Here is an 18,775-nt window from a genome sequence, read left to right on the forward strand (position 1 = left end):
TCACAAGCTGCCAAACATCTCTGGCCGGGACCCACTGGCAATTGGTGTGACTCCCCTATTTGAATTTTGGACTGTGCTGCAGTCCCACCTCTGAAGCCGCCACTGGTAAGTTCCCTCCCCAGCGGCAGTGGTGTGTTTGTTATAGCGGTCAATGAGAGTCAGACAGATTCTCATTGGCGCTGAGTCCACGGAGGGAGGCGGCTGGAGCTCACTCATGAGCTCCGCCTTCCGGCTTCCCCAACAGCGGGTGATGGGAGAGACGTCATGTCTCTTGCATTGCGGGCCGGTAGGTAAGTTGTGTGTTTTGTGTGTGTGCGTGTGTGTGTGTGTGTAAGGGGCATGGACACTGGCACTGCATGGGGGGGTGCTACTGGGGGCACAGTATAGGGGGGTGGCCGCTACTAGGGGCACTGTACAGGAGGAGCGCTACTGGGGGCACTCTATAGAGGGGGTGGCTGCTTCTGGGGCACTGTATAGGGGGGACTACTACTGTGGGGACTGCATAGGGGGACTACTACTGGGGCAATGCATAAGAGCACTACTACTGGGGGCACTTCATAGGGGGGACTACTACTGGGGGCAATGCATAGGGGGGCTACTACTGGGAGCACTGCATTGGGGGGAGCACTTCTGGGAGCACTGTATAAGGGGCATTACTGAGGGCACTGCATAGGGGGACCACTACTGGGGTCACTGCATAGGGGGGGCCCAATGCATATTCTTGCACCTGGGCCCACCACTCTCTAGTTCCGCCACTCTGCATGACTGTACTTGTGTGTGCATGTGTGTGATTTCCTCTTTATACTTAGACAGACACCCAAACAAACTCAAAGATTCTATTTGGAAATACTCTGGTCAAGTTAACCTTCGTGTTATGAAAGAGGATGGTGGAACATTTCTTGCCACAGCAGTATCTGTTAGACAACTGTGTAGAGGTTTGTGCACAGCCCAGTTTCACTTTAACTCATCTTCATAGTTAATACCCATACATTATATACAGACAGCCTAATGCGGGCTCAACTATTTCTAGTTCAGTGAAACATGGATTTATATAGCAATCAGAGAAGAATCTGCTGCAGAAACTAGGGATCGGATTCTCATTTACCAAAATACTCACAAAAAAAGAAATCATTTGCAAAGCAATTAGATATCTTATGAAAAATATCCTTATAATACGGGTGAGTAAAGATTTGGTTTGGGACCTGGGGGTTGTGGGTGAGAGGAGAGGGAGGGCTCCACCCACGGCAACTCCAGGTTTTGGTTCTCGCAGCCTGGTAACAGGCTTGTTAGGGTTTCCACCTGAGAGTGGCCAATATAAGCCTAGTGTGTTGAGGGCTGATTGTCTCACCTGGGAGAGCAGACAGGGAGTTTGCTCAGAGACACTGAAAACCTATCTGTGAGTGTTGTGCTGTGCCTTGGTTGCTGGTGAGGGCATTAGGCCCTGCCAGGTTCTGGTAGTGAGGGAACTACCTGTGAAGTGAGTGCCCCGACAGGGCTAGGATTTATGTTTTCTTTATGTTGTTTCTGACATTGTACAATAAAGACTGGCGCCGACCAGCTTGTACTTGCATCCAGACTGGTGTGCTGCTTCCCTGCTGCTGTGTGTGTGTGTAAGGAAGGAGTCCCCTACCCAGGAGAGGGACCTCCTAATCGGACTGTGTCACAATATATATATATATATATATACACATATTCATGTATATTTATACAGTGGTATTTAGCAGCAGCTCCTACCCTCTTGCATGAGGGGGGCTGGGGCCCGCTCCTGCGCAATGGATGTGGCAGGTGCCAGGACCAGCGCATGCACATAACACCAGGTTCTAGGGACTGCATTGGCTGCAGCTCCTATAAGCCGTGTAGGGCTGCCCAAAAGGCAGAGCACAGCTCCCACTGGAAGCCACTCTCTGCTAATCGTAACCTGGGCTCGCAGTCCCAGGAAGGAAAACACCTTACCCTGGGACTGCCTGTCCTGTGGGTGACTGGCAGGCAGCACTTCCAATGGGAAGTCACTGTCAGTAGCAAAGTAGCCAGTGTAATCACGGACTGCAACTAACACATTGAATTAGCCGATTTAACTGGGGATAAAATCCGCCACTGGTGGCATTACTGGGGTCAGTAAGACGAGCTCAGGGAGGACAGAAACCTCCCGTGGAGCAGAAGGGTGTGGTCTCACAGCATGCCCCCAGTTTTATCATAATGGGGGATGCTGGGTTGCGCCAGAGACTTTACCTGTATGTCAGGCCAGAGGCGTCACCAGGTCACGCCGGCCATGGAGCAGATGTGGCCTAAATAAAGGGGTGTGTTCTCATGGGAAATCCCGATAACATCACTCCAGGGGCAGCCCAGCTTCACCGGAGATGCTGGACTGTCCTTGGAGCCTGGGCACTGTCATATCCTCCTCTGACAGGAGCTGGGTGCTGCTGGAGAATGTCACGGTGCAGCACTCCTGGCTGCAAGCCAGTAAGGAGGAGTCGGCATTTGATGTCACCCCCTCGAAGGGTGACACCCGTTGCGCAACCCCAACACCCCCTGGTGATGCTACTGTATATATTTTCCATATGTAAGTCATATTTTGTCAGCTTATTCCCCAGGTGCTCATTAACTGATATGCTTGGATGTGGTTCTGTCTCTTGAAGTTAGTGAGCCAGTACCTGAACTCATGGAAGAATCATAATATGCACTTAAAATCTGTGTGATAGTTGGAGCCAAATGAGGCAGATCACTCCTCCTGACCAACGGGGAGACCGTGACGTGGTTGGTCAGCTTGGCAAATTATTGCAATATTTTGGAACGAACACTCCCTAAATTTAAATGAATGACAGTTTGGAATGTATATATATAAAAGCTAGCTGTGCTCCATCAATCTCCCCCCCCCCCCCCCACCGTTCCATTCTCACTTTTTCGCCCACCCACCCTCTCTGTCTCTCTCTCCTTTCTCACTGTTTTTCTTCTCACTCCCCATCTTTTTTTTTTCTTTCTCTCCCTTCCCCACCTCTCTTTCCCCTCTTCACTGAATAAAAGAACACCAGCTGCACTTTTATTTTGTTTTTGAGAACCTATTTATTTTTTATGGGATATGATATTAGTGAGTTGCTTCTGTTTTACTCTAATTCTGTGTCTATGTATCCTGCTTCTAGGAAATGAAGCCTGTGCTGCAATCAAAGTCATATCATCAATATATCCTCATATTCTTCATACAACTTGCCTTTGCATTCACAATCATTACTTACAGTAACTTCAATAAAGATGGCACCATAACACCAGACTGCTCACCATCACTCCTCAACTCTCAGATAGACGCGGACTTGGTTGTCCTGTTATGGACATGGCCTTTTGGTGTTCAGTTCCCTTTAACTCAATGTGAAAAACGCTTCAATACACCTAGGTGCTACATGACAGCCAACCGTAGCTGGTATCCCAGAGCAAATGCTGTCATTTTCCATCACAGAGATGTTTGTGAATCCAAAAATCAGATGCCTCTGATTCCACGGCCAGAAGGACAACATTGGCTGTGGTTTAACTTGGAGTCACCAAGCCATAGCCCAAACCTAAATTTAATGGACAATCTCATGAACCTCACCATGTCTTACCGTAGTGACTCTGACATCTTTTCTCCCTACGGATGGCTGCAGAAAAAGGACTTCAGCCATAACTTCACCATTCCAAAAAAGTCTAAGTTGGTGGCTTGGGCTATCAGCAGCTGGAACCCTCTTTCCAAACGGGTCCAGTTTTATGAGGAACTGAAGAAGCATATAACCATAGATGTCTATGGTCGACAGCATCTGCCTTTAGATACTGAAAGCATAAATACCGTCTCATCTCAATACAAGTTCTACTTAGCGTTTGAAAATTCTCTACATAAGGATTATATTACTGAAAAACTCTGGAGGAACGCTCTCCTATCGGGGACTGTCCCCATAGTACTTGGCCCACCTAGAGAAAATTATGAGAGGTTCATTCCTTCAGATTCATTCATTCATGTTGATGACTTTCCTAGTGCAAAAGAACTGGCTGACTATCTGCTTGAATTGGACAAAAACAATCAGAAATATGAGCAATACTTCAGCTGGAGATCACAGCTGAGTCCAGTAGGAAATGTTCATTATACTACACATTACTGCAGAGCATGTGTAGCACTACATAAGGCCCCTTCATATAGAACCCTACCACATCTCTCCAAATGGTACACATGACAAAACTATAGCATTAGCTTTGCACAACATTTGTCGTGTTTAAGGAAGAATCCAATAGGGGTTTGTCAGTGGACGGAATTAGAGTGGATCCAAGGGTTTACAGATGTAACGGCAAATATTTAGGCCGTATATTTTCTGTGAAAATGTTTAGTCAGAGACTGGAACTGACTATAGTGGGCTTAAAAAAACACATATAAAGTGAACTTGAACCACCCACATACTGTTATATAGATTCTTTATAAATAGGTATTTTCTCGACAAACTACCAGAAAACTAAAAATAAAAATGATGGTGATAGCGACAGGTTTTAAATGGTTTTGCTTTTGGAATGATTTGAACCTTCCCTGTAGAAAATAATATATTATACTGGGTATTTTTACTTATTATTAACCATCCCTCACACTTAACTATACTGTACTTTGCTATCCTGTCTCACTCAGCTGAGTGCTCTTTTAAAACTCACCTGTCGGACACAGACCGGATTATCATCTCATGGGTCCCTAGGCAATTTATACATTCGGGGCCCCTCCATCTTTGATCCGCCCCTGCACTGTCAGTATAACCCTGCCTGTGTACTTTTATTGACATTAACTCTATTGATGCCAGCCTGTCAGTGCATCCAATCTCATTCTCTGAAACCAGGCTCACCTGCCTCTTTTATTACAAATGACCTGTCTCCAACTTTGAAGTAACATATTGTGTAAACTAAACCAAACAACTGTACATTTGTTTTTATCTGTACCCCATTCTTTCTGTGCGTTTATCTTTAACTCATACGGCCTCTCTATGGGCTCGATTCAATTGAACGCAAATTAAATAGCACCGGGAGGGACCTCCCGAAGCTATTCAATCCAGCGCACTGTTTAGGATTCTTCTCGCACCCCTCCAAGGCTGCGAGCAGAAATCCGACAAAAGTACAGACGTGATGCTGTTTTCTGCCCTTAGCGCCATGGAAACAGCATCTCGCCAGGCAGTTTAGTCGGAGAATGCCCGTTCTCGCGACTAAACACCATGTTAAGGCGCGAAGGGCGGGAGAATGGGCATTCTCTGGCCTAACAGCATGCTGAATTGAATAGCTCCGGGAGCTCCCTCCCGGCGCTATTTAATTTGCGTTCAATTGAATCGAGCCCTATGTGTCTACCTGTACCCACTTCTGCCTCTGTGTGCATCTACTTGTAACCACTTCTGCCTTTGTGTGCCTCTATCTGTACCCCCTAGTGCCTTTCTCTGCATCTAACTCATGATTGCCTACACTCCCGCTTCCAGTCTCCCGATGGCCCAGAAAATTCATTAAAACTCCTGCATTCCTCTGCTGTCAGAAATAACCTGCTGTTGAGCACCCTCTCTAGCTGCAGTTGCTGCCGGTGGCCACCAGGGGGAGAGCATATGAGAGGTATCCAGAATTATGGAGCTTCTGCAACATGGCCGCCACCCTTCTGCAGTGAGGGCAGTAATTACCCTCTTCTTTAGTTTTCCCTGCTCTCTGTTGCTCAACACAGGGCTTTGACAGATGCTGTGTGGCTGTGCTACAGGTATAGAATAGTATAGTAAAACTGTTACTTGTGTAAACACTGTTATGTGTGTGTCTGGCACTATTGGTGTGGGGGGTGCATGGTGGAACTGTATGGGGGCTGTATGCTGGGCACTGTGAGTTTGTGGGTATAGGTGGTGTATGGTGATCACTGTATGGGTATTGGGGGGTGTATGCTGGGCACTGTGTCAGTGTGTGGGTATGGGGTGTGCACAGGGCCGGCAACAGAAATCATGGGACCCGGTACACCAATTTTTTTAGAGGCCCCCCCATCCCTGGGTCCCTGGCAGGTACAGGCCAGTCTTCACACAGTAATAATGGCCCATAACTGCCCTTCTCCTCACATAATAATGACCCATAACCGCCCCTCTCCTCACATACTAATGACCCATAACTGCCCCTCTCCTCACATAATAATGACCCATAACTGCCCCTCTCCTCACATAATAATGACCCATAACCGCCCCTCTCCTCACATACTAATGACCCATAACTGCCCCTCTCCTCACATAATAATGACCCATAACTGCCCCTCTCCTCACATACTAATGACCCATAACTGCCCCTCTTCTCACATAATAATGACCCATAACTACCCCTCTCACGTAATAATGACCCATAACTGCCCCCTCACACAATTATGTCCCATAACTGTCCCCCTCACCACAATTATAGTCATGTCCCATAACTGCTCCTCCTCCTCCCACAATTATAATTATTTCCCACAATTTCCCCCCTCCTGACACAATTATGTACAATAACTGACCCCTCCAACCATTCTATTTATGTCCCATATCTGCCCCACTCCTCCATCAATTATGTCTAATAATTGCCCCCCTTCTCAAACAATGTCCCATAATTGCTCCCCCTCCTCATATAACTATAACTGTGATGTCCCATACCTCTCCCCCACCCTCCCCCCCTGCAGAAAGGATCCGTTTAAATTCTGACCTCAGATCTATGGTGACGGCCATCACCTCCTGCTGTGCTGTCCCCTCCGGTTCTTCCTCTCCCTGTGCATTTGCAGTAGTCTCCAATTGGTGAATAGCTCTAACCATCTACCAATCAGTGCTTAGATACTCCCACAACAGTGATTGGTGGATGGCCAGTGTCATCCACCAATCAGTAATCTAGCATCCAAAACAGTGGAGGGGCGTCACAAGTCACGTGACTGACGGCCGCTGCTCTGATCTGATTGTGGCCTGGCAGTATCTACAGTAACTACAAGTTGTGGTTCTGCTGCTCCCCAATGGACGAACCCCAGACCGCTACCTGCATTGCTGTTACATTGATCAGCAGGGGTTCCATACATGCCTGCACCCTGCTGATCACTGCAGCAGCACAGGAAGCATTTACACTCTGGGTCCCCCTAGTATCTCGGGGCCCGGTACAGTTGTACCCCTGGGCCCACCCTGTCGCTGGGCCTGGGCGTGCATGCTGGGCACTGTATGGTATATGTGGGGGTATATACTTGGCACTGTGTTGGTATGGGGTGTGTGTATGCTGAGCACTGTGTGAGTGTGTGGGTATGGAGGGGGTGTATGCTGGACACTGTGTTAGTATGGGAGGATGCATGGTCATTACTGTATCATACCTCCCAACATTTAAGTCCGGCCAGGAGAAACAGTTGCGCGTGCCCCCGAAAATAGGGGCATGGCCTATCGGCAAGGGGCTTGGCTTTGTGGGAAATGCCGAGCCACGCCCCTGTTTTTGTCATGCTGGGGGCGTGCCCAGTGCTCCGGGAGCTGCTGAACAGACCCCCAGCCTCTTCAAGAGCCGGCACTGGTTAAATGGATGACGCGTGCAGGCGCGCATCATCCATTCATTGCTGCTCAGCTATGCAGAGCAGTGAGTGTCCTCCCCAACTTTCCCCCGCCCACGGGACACTGCGGCCTGCGGGTGGAACAGCGGGACCGTGCCTCTAAAATGTGACTGTCCCACTGAAATCGACTGTTGGGAGGTATGTTGGGTATGGGGGTGTATGCTGGTTGGTGTGTAAGTTTGGTGGTTGTGTGTATTCTGGGCACTGTGCGGTATGAGGGAGTGAATGCTGGACACTATATGGGTAATGGGCATACTTGTCTATCCTCCCGCAACCTACGGGAGTCTCCAGGTTCAATGCAAGACACACCCTGAGTGGAATAGATACACCCACAGGTGCCTCATTGTCTATATGTACCCCCTACTCCCTCTCTGTCTGCCTATCTGTACCCACTTCTCCCTCTCTGTGCATCTATCTGTACCCACTTCTGCCTCTCTGTGTGTCCATCTGTACCCGCTTCTGCCTCTCTGTGCATCTATCTGTACCCGCTTCTGCCTCTCTGTGCATCTATCTGTACCCACTTCTGCCTCTCTATGTATCTAGCTGTACCCACTTCTGCCTCTCTGTGCCCCCCTCTGCCTCAATCTGTGCCTCAATCTGTACCCCGGTCTGAAAATGAGTCAGCTAGCACACCTACGTCTGTGGTCACCATCTCCCACTGCCGATCTCCCGTTGTTTAGTGAGCCTCGACCCTCCCTTTCTATTCTGGTAAGCCTGCCTCTCAAACACAGACACTGCAGAGTGCTGCGCTTCCATGAGCCACTGTTTCCTGCAAAAAAACTTCCCTTATGCCACCTGACACCAAGAGGGGTGCAGCACACTACTTGTATTGTGCAATCATCCCATCACCGATGCACACCCGAGCCCCTGGGAAAACCTCACTTCACTTCCACTCAGCAATCGGGTAACTTCTCTTAAAATGACCGCAGCACAGCCGGGCATAGGAGCACACAGAGAAGTAGGTTTGTGCAAGGTGTAGGCAGGAGCTGGGCCCCCTAGGATCACAGGACCTTAGGCGCCCGTCTGTACTGCCTTGTTGGTAATCTGCCTCAGGTCGGACAAAAAAGACAGGTGTCATGTGCTTCTCCTTTCCCCTACTTACACGATCTTATACTTCCTACAATGACACCTAACCTTTGGTTACTGCTGCCCTGTTGTTTATTTGAGTGTTATGATCGCGGCTACAGCAATGTTTGTAAACCATGTACTTGTCCTGCATTGTTTTGTATTGTAAGTCACTGTTTTCTTGTCTTGCTCATTTGTAAAGCACTGCGGAACCCTTGTGATGCCATAAAAATACAGGTTAATAATAGCATCACTGATGCAGCGAAACACCAAAGGGGTAGATGAATCAAGCAGCAAAAAGAGTTGAGAAGTGAACCAGCGGAGAAGTTTTGAAGTAGCATTTATTAAGTACAGTCTATAAAATAATAGGTAGGAGCTGATTGGTTGCTATGGACGGAATCGGTATGTAATGCCGACGGCTGTTTAGCCGCTGGATCAAATACTGACAGTGGCAGCCTGACAGGTCGGAATCCCAACAGCATCAGGTAAGTACTCTAACCCTCCCCTCTCCCTACCCTAACCCTTCCCTTAGTGGTGCCTAACCCTAACCTTCTTTCCTAGTGCCTAACCCTAACCTCCCCTGTTAGTGCCTAAACCAAACCCCCCCCCACCCCGCACCCTAAACCTTACCCCCCCCTGGGGGGCTGCCTAACCCAACCCACAGGTAGATGCTAAGACACCCGGCTTACCTTCCTTCGGTATGCCGGGTGTCGGGATTTAGTAGTGGGGCTAATGATAGGCATCAGGATTTTGATGCCTATCTTTAGTCCCATTTCGGGATGTGGCTGTCGGGATATCGGCGGGTGGCATAGCGCTTGCCGGTATCCTAACTACTTCCAGCTATGGGCAACTTCTCCACGCTTTTCATTGCTTGAAACATAAACCCCAAGGTGTACTACTTTAACCGACAGGAATTAATTTTTATACATACAAAGTGGCAGATGAAGCACAATGGAACTGTGCCTAAGAAAAATCTATTTGCGCAAATAAGATGCACATTTGATATAGTCGCCTGGGACCTGGCGTGCTGAGAAGGTTTGGTGCTCCTGAAGCCACAGAGTGAGAGGGCACATCTTTACCTCCATCACCTCCACACTATGGAAATACCTTCGCTCCACCACACACCAATAACTCCAACACCCATACATTATAGCAATACCTCCACCACCCCCATGCCATTCCCACACTACAGCTATACTACTAACACCCCCACATTACAGTATAATAATAATAAATAATAATAATAATAATAATCTAAACCTACTGAAAATGTGGCAGACTGGGATCTATTATAGGCAACAAAATGTAACATTGCAGTTTTATGTGTTCAATGTTTCATCCAACTGTACTGGGATTGGATGTATTCTGCTTCCCGTTGGTAGGGACCCTGGCTCCAGAACCCCGACTGCTGACATCCTGACAGTAAGTATTAGGGTTAGGAGGGAAGGGTTGGGGTTAGGGTAAAGCACTAGGGAGAGGGTTAGGGTTAGGCTGCAGGGGGGGAGGGTTAGGGTTAGGCTACAGGTGGGGTTTAGGGATAGGCTGCAGGGGGGGGAGAGTTAGGGTTAGGCTGCCGGTGGGGGTTAGGGTTAGGCTGCAGGGGGGGAGAGTTAGGGTTAGGCTGCCGGTGGGGGTTAGGGTTAGGCTGTAGGGGGGGGAGTTAGGGTTAGGCTGCAGGAGGGGAGTTAGGGTTAGGCTGCAGATAAGGTGGGTTAAGCTTAGGGGGAGGGTTAGAATTTGAGGTACGGCACCTGTTCCCGGGAGGAGGGCACTCTGCAACTGCGGCTATTCTGCTGCATGCAGCAGCACAGTCAGTGCTGCTGCATCAACTTGGGGCAGGGCGGTGCCGTCCACACTACACAGCACAAACACACAGCCGCCATCGCCAGCAGCTGTGTGTATGCTTTAGCAGCCGATGAGAGTCAGACAGACTCTCATCGGCTACTGTGCCCACTGCCGGAGCCTTCGTCTTCCGGCTCCTGCAGTGGCTGATGGAAGAGACGTCATGACGTCTCTCCCATCATGCAGAGCGGGCCGGCCCAGGAGGACGCCAGACGGAGGAGCAATGACAGATAGCGGATTAAGGCAAATGGAGGTTTGTTTTCTTTCCTGTGTATGTCTGGCTGGGGGGACTACTATTAGGGGCACTGCTGGGGGTACTACTAGGGGAACTACTAGGGGCACTGCTGGGGGGCACTACTACTGGGGGCACTGCACACTGGTGGGACCACTACTGGGGGACACAGCATAGAGGGGGATTACTACTGGGGGCACTGCTGGAGATACTACTGGGGGCATTGCACACTGGTGGGGGACAGTGCAAAGAGGGGGGTTACTACTAGGGGGACACTGCATAGAGGGGGGTTACTACTAGGGGCACCGCACACTGGTGGGACCACTACTGGGGACACAGCATAGAGGGGGATTACTACTAGGGGGACACTGCATAGAGGGGGGTTACTACTAGGGGCACTGCTGTAGATACTACTGGGGGCACTGCACACTACTGGGGGACACTGCATAGAGGGGGGTTACTACTAGGGGGACACTGCATAGAGGGGGGTTACTACTAGGGGCACCGCACACTGGTGGGACCACTACTGGGGGACACAGCATAGAGGAGGATTACTACTAGGGGTACTCCTGGGAGGACTACTGTTGAGGGGGGACTGCTACTGGGGGCACTACTGGGGCAGACTGCTACTGGGGGCACTGCTGGGGCAGACTGATACTGGGGGCACGGCTGGGCTGAGCTCGGCTCTGTGTGGCTTGAAGGGGGCCCCTGCAATTTAGTTGCCCTGGGGCCCCCACAAGCCTTAATCCGGCCCTGCCCAACCCTCTGGTATTTCCCTCAAAAACGGCATCATATTGGGCGGCTATCCGGCTGTCACATGTTTTGGATAGCCAGTAAGATAAATCCAAACTAATCCGAACTTGCAATAATTTGGCGATAAGAACCAAATAAAACTGAACCCGCACATCTCTAATGATTATTGGGAATATTGCTATACTATTTACAATTGACTGTGCATCCTGTGGACGTGTCATACTAGGAAGTGTATTAACTAAGAACCAGAGGTGGAATCTTTTTCTTCTGGAGATTTTCTCCTGGATATTCCAGCAGTATAGTACTCTGGCTGGTTCAAGGTAGGGAATTACATTAAAATGACCAAGAACTCCCAACTGGAGTAGAGGAACTATCATGGCAGAAATGTAATAATTCAATATTAGCCACAATAATCCCTACCTCCCACCTGGGTTGCAAATTATTTTGGCATTTTTGTAAGACCCAATTGATGTGTATATACTGCACTGCAAAAATCACCAATGTCAATGATGCACATGTGCCCAGACACCAAGGGCAACATTTACTAATCAACGGTTTTGCCACTGGTTTGAAACTTTTGAATATCATTGGTGGTTTGGAGCTCAAATCAATAAATAGAACTATTCGGAGATTTTGATGTTGTTTTTATGATATGTCCATCATTTAAATAGCCACAAAATAATAAATGTTTCCCCATCATGAAAAAAACTATTTTTAACACAGTAACAATTAATCGGTATTGCCCCTTTCATCTAATTAGTAAAGAATATTGCTCTCTAAAATAATTAAAACATTTATTTTGCCCCTTAATATATTAATAAAATAATATTGGCCCGATAAAGAGAATTTTTTATTTCTCTACCTCCTTATTTAGTACACAAAAGTGAACAGTGTCATCTACTGTGAAATAAAATAGCTAGAATAAAATGGCATAGAAACATAAACAAACCACACAAAGAACTTGAACAGGAAGTGATTTAAGATAAATAAAGTAGGTTTCATTACAGGCATACAGATAAATAAAAATTGTTAGACTATTCATTGCATTGTATAAGTTTACACAGAGCACAAATATAGGTGATCGGTAGGGGTGAGCGGGTTCGGATTTCTGAAATCCGAACCCCCCCGAGCCCCCCCGATCCGAGTCCGATCCGAGTCAGGCTCGACTTTTCCCGCCTGACTCGGATCTGAAATCGAGGCAAAACGTCATCATCCCGCCTTCCGAGTCTCGCGGGTTTTGGATCCTATATAAGGTACCCGCGTCGGCGCCATTTTCTCACTCGGCTGTGGACAGTGAAGAGGGAGGGTGGGAGTTAGGGCTGTGTAGTGTAGTGTAGTGTAGTGCTGCTGTTGTCCACTACTTCAAAGTCCATAGGGGCTGGCTGTGTTGTGCTGTGCTGCTGTTGTTAATAGGGGCTGTGTCCACTACTTCAAAGTCCATAGGGGCTGGCTGGATTGTGTTGTGCAGTCAGTTCTCCAAAGGGGCTGTGTCCACTCCAAAGTCCTGTGCAGTGTCCCAGTCCTAAAGGGGTGCTGTAGTGTTGTCCAGGGGGTGCTCTGTCTATCAGGGGTGCTCCCCCCAAGTGCTAAAAAATAATATATTTTCTGTGTTAGTGAAATGTGTGCGCAGGAGCCGCACGTGCATCAACAAAGTAGTGCCAAGCTTGCGCCTGTGTCATAAGTAAAGGGCCAGCTGGCTTGACCGTTAAGGGTGCTGTAACCCCCGAAAGTACACTCTAGTCCAAACCAAAAAAAAAATTATTTTCTGTGTTTGTGAATTGTGTGCGAAGTAGCCACACGTGCATCAACAAAGTAGTGCCAAGCGTGCGCCTGTGTCATAAGTAAAGGGCCGGCTGGCTTGACCGTTAAAGGGTGCTGTAACCCCAAAAGAACACTCCAGTCCAAACCAAAAAAAAAATTATTTTCTGTGTTTGTGAATTGTGTGCGCAGTAGCCGCACGTGCATCAACAAAGTAGTGCCAAGTGTGCGCCTGTGTCATAAGTAAAGGGCCGGCTGGCTTGACCGTTAAGGGTGCTGTAACCCCCGAAAGTACACTCCAGTCCAAACCAAAAAAAAAATTATTTTCTGTGTTTGTGAATTGTGTGCGAAGTAGCCGCACGTGCATCAACAAAGTAGTGCCAAGCTTGCGCCTGTGTCATAAGTAAAGGGCCGGCTGGCTTGACCGTTAAGGGTGCTGTAACCCCCGAAAGTACACTCCAGTCCAAACCAAAAAAAATATTATTTTCTGTGTTTGTGAATTGTGTGCGCAGTAGCCGCACGTGCATCAACAAAGTAGTGCCAAGCGTGCGCCTGTGTCATAAGTAAATGGCCGGCTGGCTTGACCGTTAAGGGTGCTGTAACCCCCGAAAGTACACTCCAGTCCAAACCAAAAAAAAGATTATTTTCTGTGTTTGTGAATTGTGTGCGCAGTAGCCGCACGTGCATCAACAAAGTAGTGCCAAGCGTGCGCCTGTGTCATAAGTAAAGGGCCGGCTGGCTTGACCGTTAAAGGGTGCTGTAACCCCCAAAGTACACTCCAGTCCAAACCAAAAAATAAAATATTTTCTGTGTTTGTGAATTGTGTGCGCAGTAGCCGCACGTGCATCAACAAAGTAGTGCCAAGCGAGTGCCTGTGTCATAAGTAAAGGGCCAGCTGGCTTGACCGTTAAAGGGTGCTGTAACCCCCAAAGTACACTCCAGTTCAAACCAAAAAAAAAATTAGTTTCTGTGTTTGTGAATTGTGTGCGCAGTAGCCGCATGTGCATCAACAAAGTAGTGCCAAGCGTGCGCCTGTGTCATAAGTAAAGGGCCGGCTGGCTTGACCGTTAAGGGTGCTGTAACCCCCGAAAGTACACTCCAGTCCAAACCAAAAAAAAAATTATTTTCTGTGTTTGTGAATTGTGTGCGCAGTAGCCGCACGTGCATCAACAAAGTAGTGCCAAGCGTGCGCCTGTGTCATAAGTAAAGGGCCGGCTGGCTTGACCGTTAAGGGTGCTGTAACCCCCGAAAGTACACTCCAGTCCAAACCAAAAAAAAAATTATTTTCTGTGTTTGTGAATTGTGTGCGCAGTAGCCGCACGTGCATCAACAAAGTAGTGCCAAGCGTGCGCCTGTGTCATAAGTAAAGGGCCGGCTGGCTTGACCGTTAAGGGTGCTGTAACCCCCGAAAGTACACTCCAGTCCAAACCAAAAAAAAAATTATTTTCTGTGTTTGTGAATTGTGTGCGCAGTAGCCGCACGTGCATCAACAAAGTAGTGCCAAGCGTGCGCCTGTGTCATAAGTAAATGGCCGGCTGGCTTGACCGTTAAGGGTGCTGTAACCCCCGAAAGTACACTCCAGTCCAAACCAAAAAAAAAAAATTTTTCTGTGTTTGTGAATTGTGTGCGCAGTAGCCGCACGTGCATCAACAAAGTAGTGCCAAGCGTGCGCCTGTGTCATAAGTAAAGGGATGGCTGGCTTGACCGTTAAAGGGTGCTGTAACCCCCAAAGTACACTCCAGTCCAAACCAAAAAATAAAATATTTTCTGTGTTTGTGAATTGTGTGCGCAGTAGCCGCACGTGCATCAACAAAGTAGTGCCAAGCGTGTGCCTGTGTCATAAGTAAAGGGCCGGCTGGCTTGACCGTTAAAGGGTGCTGTAACCCCCAAAGTACACTCCAGTTCAAACCAAAAAAAAAATTATTTTCTGTGTTTGTGAATTGTGTGCGCAGTAGCCGCACGTGCATCAACAAAGTAGTGCCAAGCGTGCGCCTGTGTCATAAGTAAAGGGCCGGCTGGCTTGACCGTTAAGGGTGCTGTAACCCCCGAAAGTGCACTCCAGTCCAAACCAAAAAAAAAATTATTTTCTGTGTTTGTGAATTGTGTGCGCAGTAGCCGCACGTGCATCAACAAAGTAGTGCCAAGCGTGCGCCTGTGTCATAAGTAAAGGGCCGGCTGGCTTGACCGTTAAGGGTGCTGTAACCCCCGAAAGTACACTCCAGTCCAAACCAAAAAAAAAATTATTTTCTGTGTTTGTGAATTGTGTGCGCAGTAGCCGCACGTGCATCAACAAAGTAGTGCCAAGCGTGCACCTGTGTCATAAGTAAAGGGCCGGCTGGCTTGACCGTTAAGGGTGCTGTAACCCCCGAAAGTACACTCCAGTCCAAACCAAAAAAAAAATTATTTTCTGTGTTTGTGAATTGTGTGCGCAGTAGCCGCACGTGCATCAACAAAGTAGTGCCAAGCGTGCGCCTGTGTCATAAGTAAAGGGCCGGCTGGCTTGACCATTAAAGGGTGCTGTAACCCCCAAAGTACACTCCAGTCCAAACCAAAAAAAAAATTATTTTCTGTGTTTGTGAATTGTGTGCGCAGTTGCCGCACGTGCATCAACAAAGTAGTGCCAAGCGTGCGCCTGTGTCATAAGTAAAGGGCCGGCTGGCTTGACCGTTAAGGGTGCTGTAACCCCCGAAAGTACACTCCAGTCCAAACCAAAAAAAAAATTATTTTCTGTGTTTGTGAATTGTGTGCGCTGTAGCCGCACGTGCATCAACAAAGTAGTGCCAAGCGTGCGCCTGTGTCATAAGTAAAGGGCCGGCTGGCTTGACCGTTAAGGGTGCTGTAACCCCCGAAAGTACACTACAGTCCAAACCAAAAAAAAAATTATTTTCTGTGTTTGTGAATTGTGTGCGCAGTAGCCGCATGTGCATCAATAAAGTAGTGCCAAGCGTGCGCCTGTGTCATAAGTAAAGGGCCGGCTGGCTTGACCGTTAAGGGTGCTGTAACCCCCGAAAGTACACTCCAGTCCAAACCAAAAAAAAAAATATTTTCTGTGTTTGTGAATTGTGTGCGCAGTAGCCGCACGTGCATCAACAAAGTAGTGCTAAGCGTGCGCCTGTGTCTTAAGTAAAGGGCCAGCTGGCTTGACCGTTAAGGGTGCTGTAACCCCCGAAAGTACACTCCAGTCCAAACCAAAAAAAAAATTATTTTCTGTGTTTGTGAATTGTGTGCGCAGTAGCCGCACGTGCATCAACAAAGTAGTGCCAAGCGTGCGCCTGTGTCATAAGTAAAGGGCCGGCTGGCTTGACCGTTAAGGGTGCTGTAACCCCCGAAAGAACACTCCAGTCCAAACCAAAAAATATTTTTTTTCTGTATTTGTGAATTGTGTGCGCAGTAGCCGCACGTGCATCAACAAAGTAGTGCCAAGCGTGCGCCTGTGTCATAAGTAAAGGGCTGGCTGGCTTGAACGTTAAGGTTGCTGTAACCCCCGAAAGTACACTCCAGTCCAAACCAAAAAAATAATAATTTTCTGTGTTTGTGAATTGTGTGCGCTGTAGCCGCACGTGCATCAACAAAGTAGTGCCAAGCGTGCGCCTGTGTCATAAGTAAAGGGCTGGCTGGCTTGAACGTTAAGGTTGCTGTAACCCCCGAAAGTACACTCCAGTCCAAACCAAAAAAAAAATAATTTTCTGTGTTTGTGAATTGTGTGCGCTGTAGCCGCACGTGCATCAACAAAGTAGTGCCAAGCGTGCGCCTGTGTCATAAGTAAAGGGCCGGCTGGCTTGACCGTTAAGGGTGCTGTAACCCCCGAAAGTACACTCCAGTCCAAACCATAAAAAAAATTATTTTCTGTGTTTGTGAATTGTGTGCGCAGTAGCCGCACGTGCATCAACAAAGTAGTGCCAAACGTGCGCCTGTGTCATAAGTAAAGGGCCGGCTGGCTTGACCGTTAAAGGGTGCTGTAACCCCCAAAGTACTCTCCTGTCCAAACCAAAAAAAAAATTATTTTCTGTGTTTGTGAATTGTGTGCGCAGTAGCCGCACGTGCATCAACAAAGTAGTGCCAAGCGTGCGCCTGTGTCATAAGTAAAGGGCCGGCTGGCTTGACCGTTAAGGGTGCTGTAACCCCCGAAAGTACACTCCAGTCCAAACCAAAAAAAAAATTATTTTCTGTGTTTGTGAATTGTGTGCGCAGTAGCCGCACGTGCATCAACAAAGTAGTGCCAAGCGTGCGCCTGTGTCATAAGTAAAGGGCCGGCTGGCTTGACCGTTAAGGGTGCTGTAACCCCCGAAAGTACACTCCAGTCCAAACCAAAAAAAAAAATATTTTCTGTGTTTGTGAATTGTGTGCGCAGTAGCCGCACGTGCATCAACAAAGTAGTGCCAAGCGTGCGCCTGTGTCATAAGTAAAGGGCCGGCTGGCTTGAACGTTAAGGGTGCTGTAACCACCGAAAGTACACTCCAGTCCAAACCAAAAAAAAAATATTTTCTGTGTTTGTGAATTGTGTGCGCAGTAGCCGCACGTGCATCAACAAAGTAGTGCCAAGCGTGCGCCTGTGTCATAAGTAAAGGGCCGGCTGGCTTGACCATTAAGGGTGCTGTAACCCCCGAAAGTACACTCCAGTCCAAACCAAAAAAAAAATTATTTTCTGTGTTTGTGAATTGTGTGCGCAGTATCCGCACGTGCATCAACAAAGTAGTGCCAAGCGTGCGCCTGTGTCATAAGCAAAGGGCCGGCTGGCTTGACCATTAAGGGTGCTGTAACCCCCGAAAGTACACTCCAGTCCAAACCAAAAAAAAATTATTTTCTGTGTTTGTGAATTGTGTGCGCAGTAGCCGCACGTGCATCAACAAAGTAGTGCCAAGCGTGCGCCTGTGTCATAAGTAAAGGGCCGGCTGGCTTGAACGTTAAGGGTGCTGTAACCCCCGAAAGTACACTCCAGTCCAAACCAAAAAAAAAATTATTTTCTGTGTTTGTGAATTGTGTGCGCAGTAGCCGCACGTGCATCAACAAAGTAGTGCCAAGTGTGCGCCTGTGTCATAAGTAAAGGGCCGGCTGGCTTGACCGTTAAGGGTGCTGTAACCCCCGAAAGAACACTCCAGTCCAAACCAAAAAAAAATTATTTTCTGTGTTTGTGAATTGTGTGTGCAGTAGCCGCACGTGCATCAACAAAGTAGTGCCAAGCGTGCGCCTGTGTCATAAGTAAAGGGCCGGCTGGCTTGACCGTTAAGGGTGCTGTAACCCCGAAAGTACACTCCAGTCCAAACCAAAAAAAAAATTATTTTCTGTGTTTGTGAATTGTGTGCGCAGTAGCCGCACGTGCTTCAACAAAGTAGTTCCAAGCTTGCGCCTGTGTCATAAGTAAAGGGCCGGCTGGCTTGACCATTAAGGGTGCTGTAACCCCCGAAAGTACACTCCAGTCCAAACCAAAAAAAAAATTATTTTCTGTGTTTGTGAATTGTGTGCGCAGTAGCCGCACGTGCATCAACAAAGTAGTGCCAAGCGTGCGCCTGTGTCATAAGTAAAGGGCCGGCTGGCTTGACCGTTAAAGGGTGCTGTAACCCCCAAAGTACACTCCAGTC

General features: G+C 48.2%; 1 protein-coding gene across 1 annotated transcript in view; it reads left to right on the forward strand.

Moving 5' to 3' along the window:
- The window catches only part of LOC148479634 (4-galactosyl-N-acetylglucosaminide 3-alpha-L-fucosyltransferase FUT6-like), a 57,419-nt gene extending 53,031 nt beyond the window's left edge, over positions 1-4,388 (forward strand). Inside the window, exon 2 of the mRNA XM_088454478.1 lies at positions 3,138-4,388. Coding sequence (XP_088310604.1) covers positions 3,141-4,193 — 1,053 coding nt within the window. The 5' untranslated portion in view covers positions 3,138-3,140 and the 3' untranslated portion in view covers positions 4,194-4,388. The remainder of the gene's footprint in view (positions 1-3,137) is intronic.
- The last annotated feature ends 14,387 nt before the right edge of the window (positions 4,389-18,775 follow it).

The sequence above is a fragment of the Taudactylus pleione genome, unplaced genomic scaffold (assembly GCF_031769625.1).
Source record: "Taudactylus pleione unplaced genomic scaffold, aTauple2 ptg000619l, whole genome shotgun sequence".
NCBI lineage: Eukaryota > Metazoa > Chordata > Amphibia > Anura > Myobatrachidae > Taudactylus > Taudactylus pleione.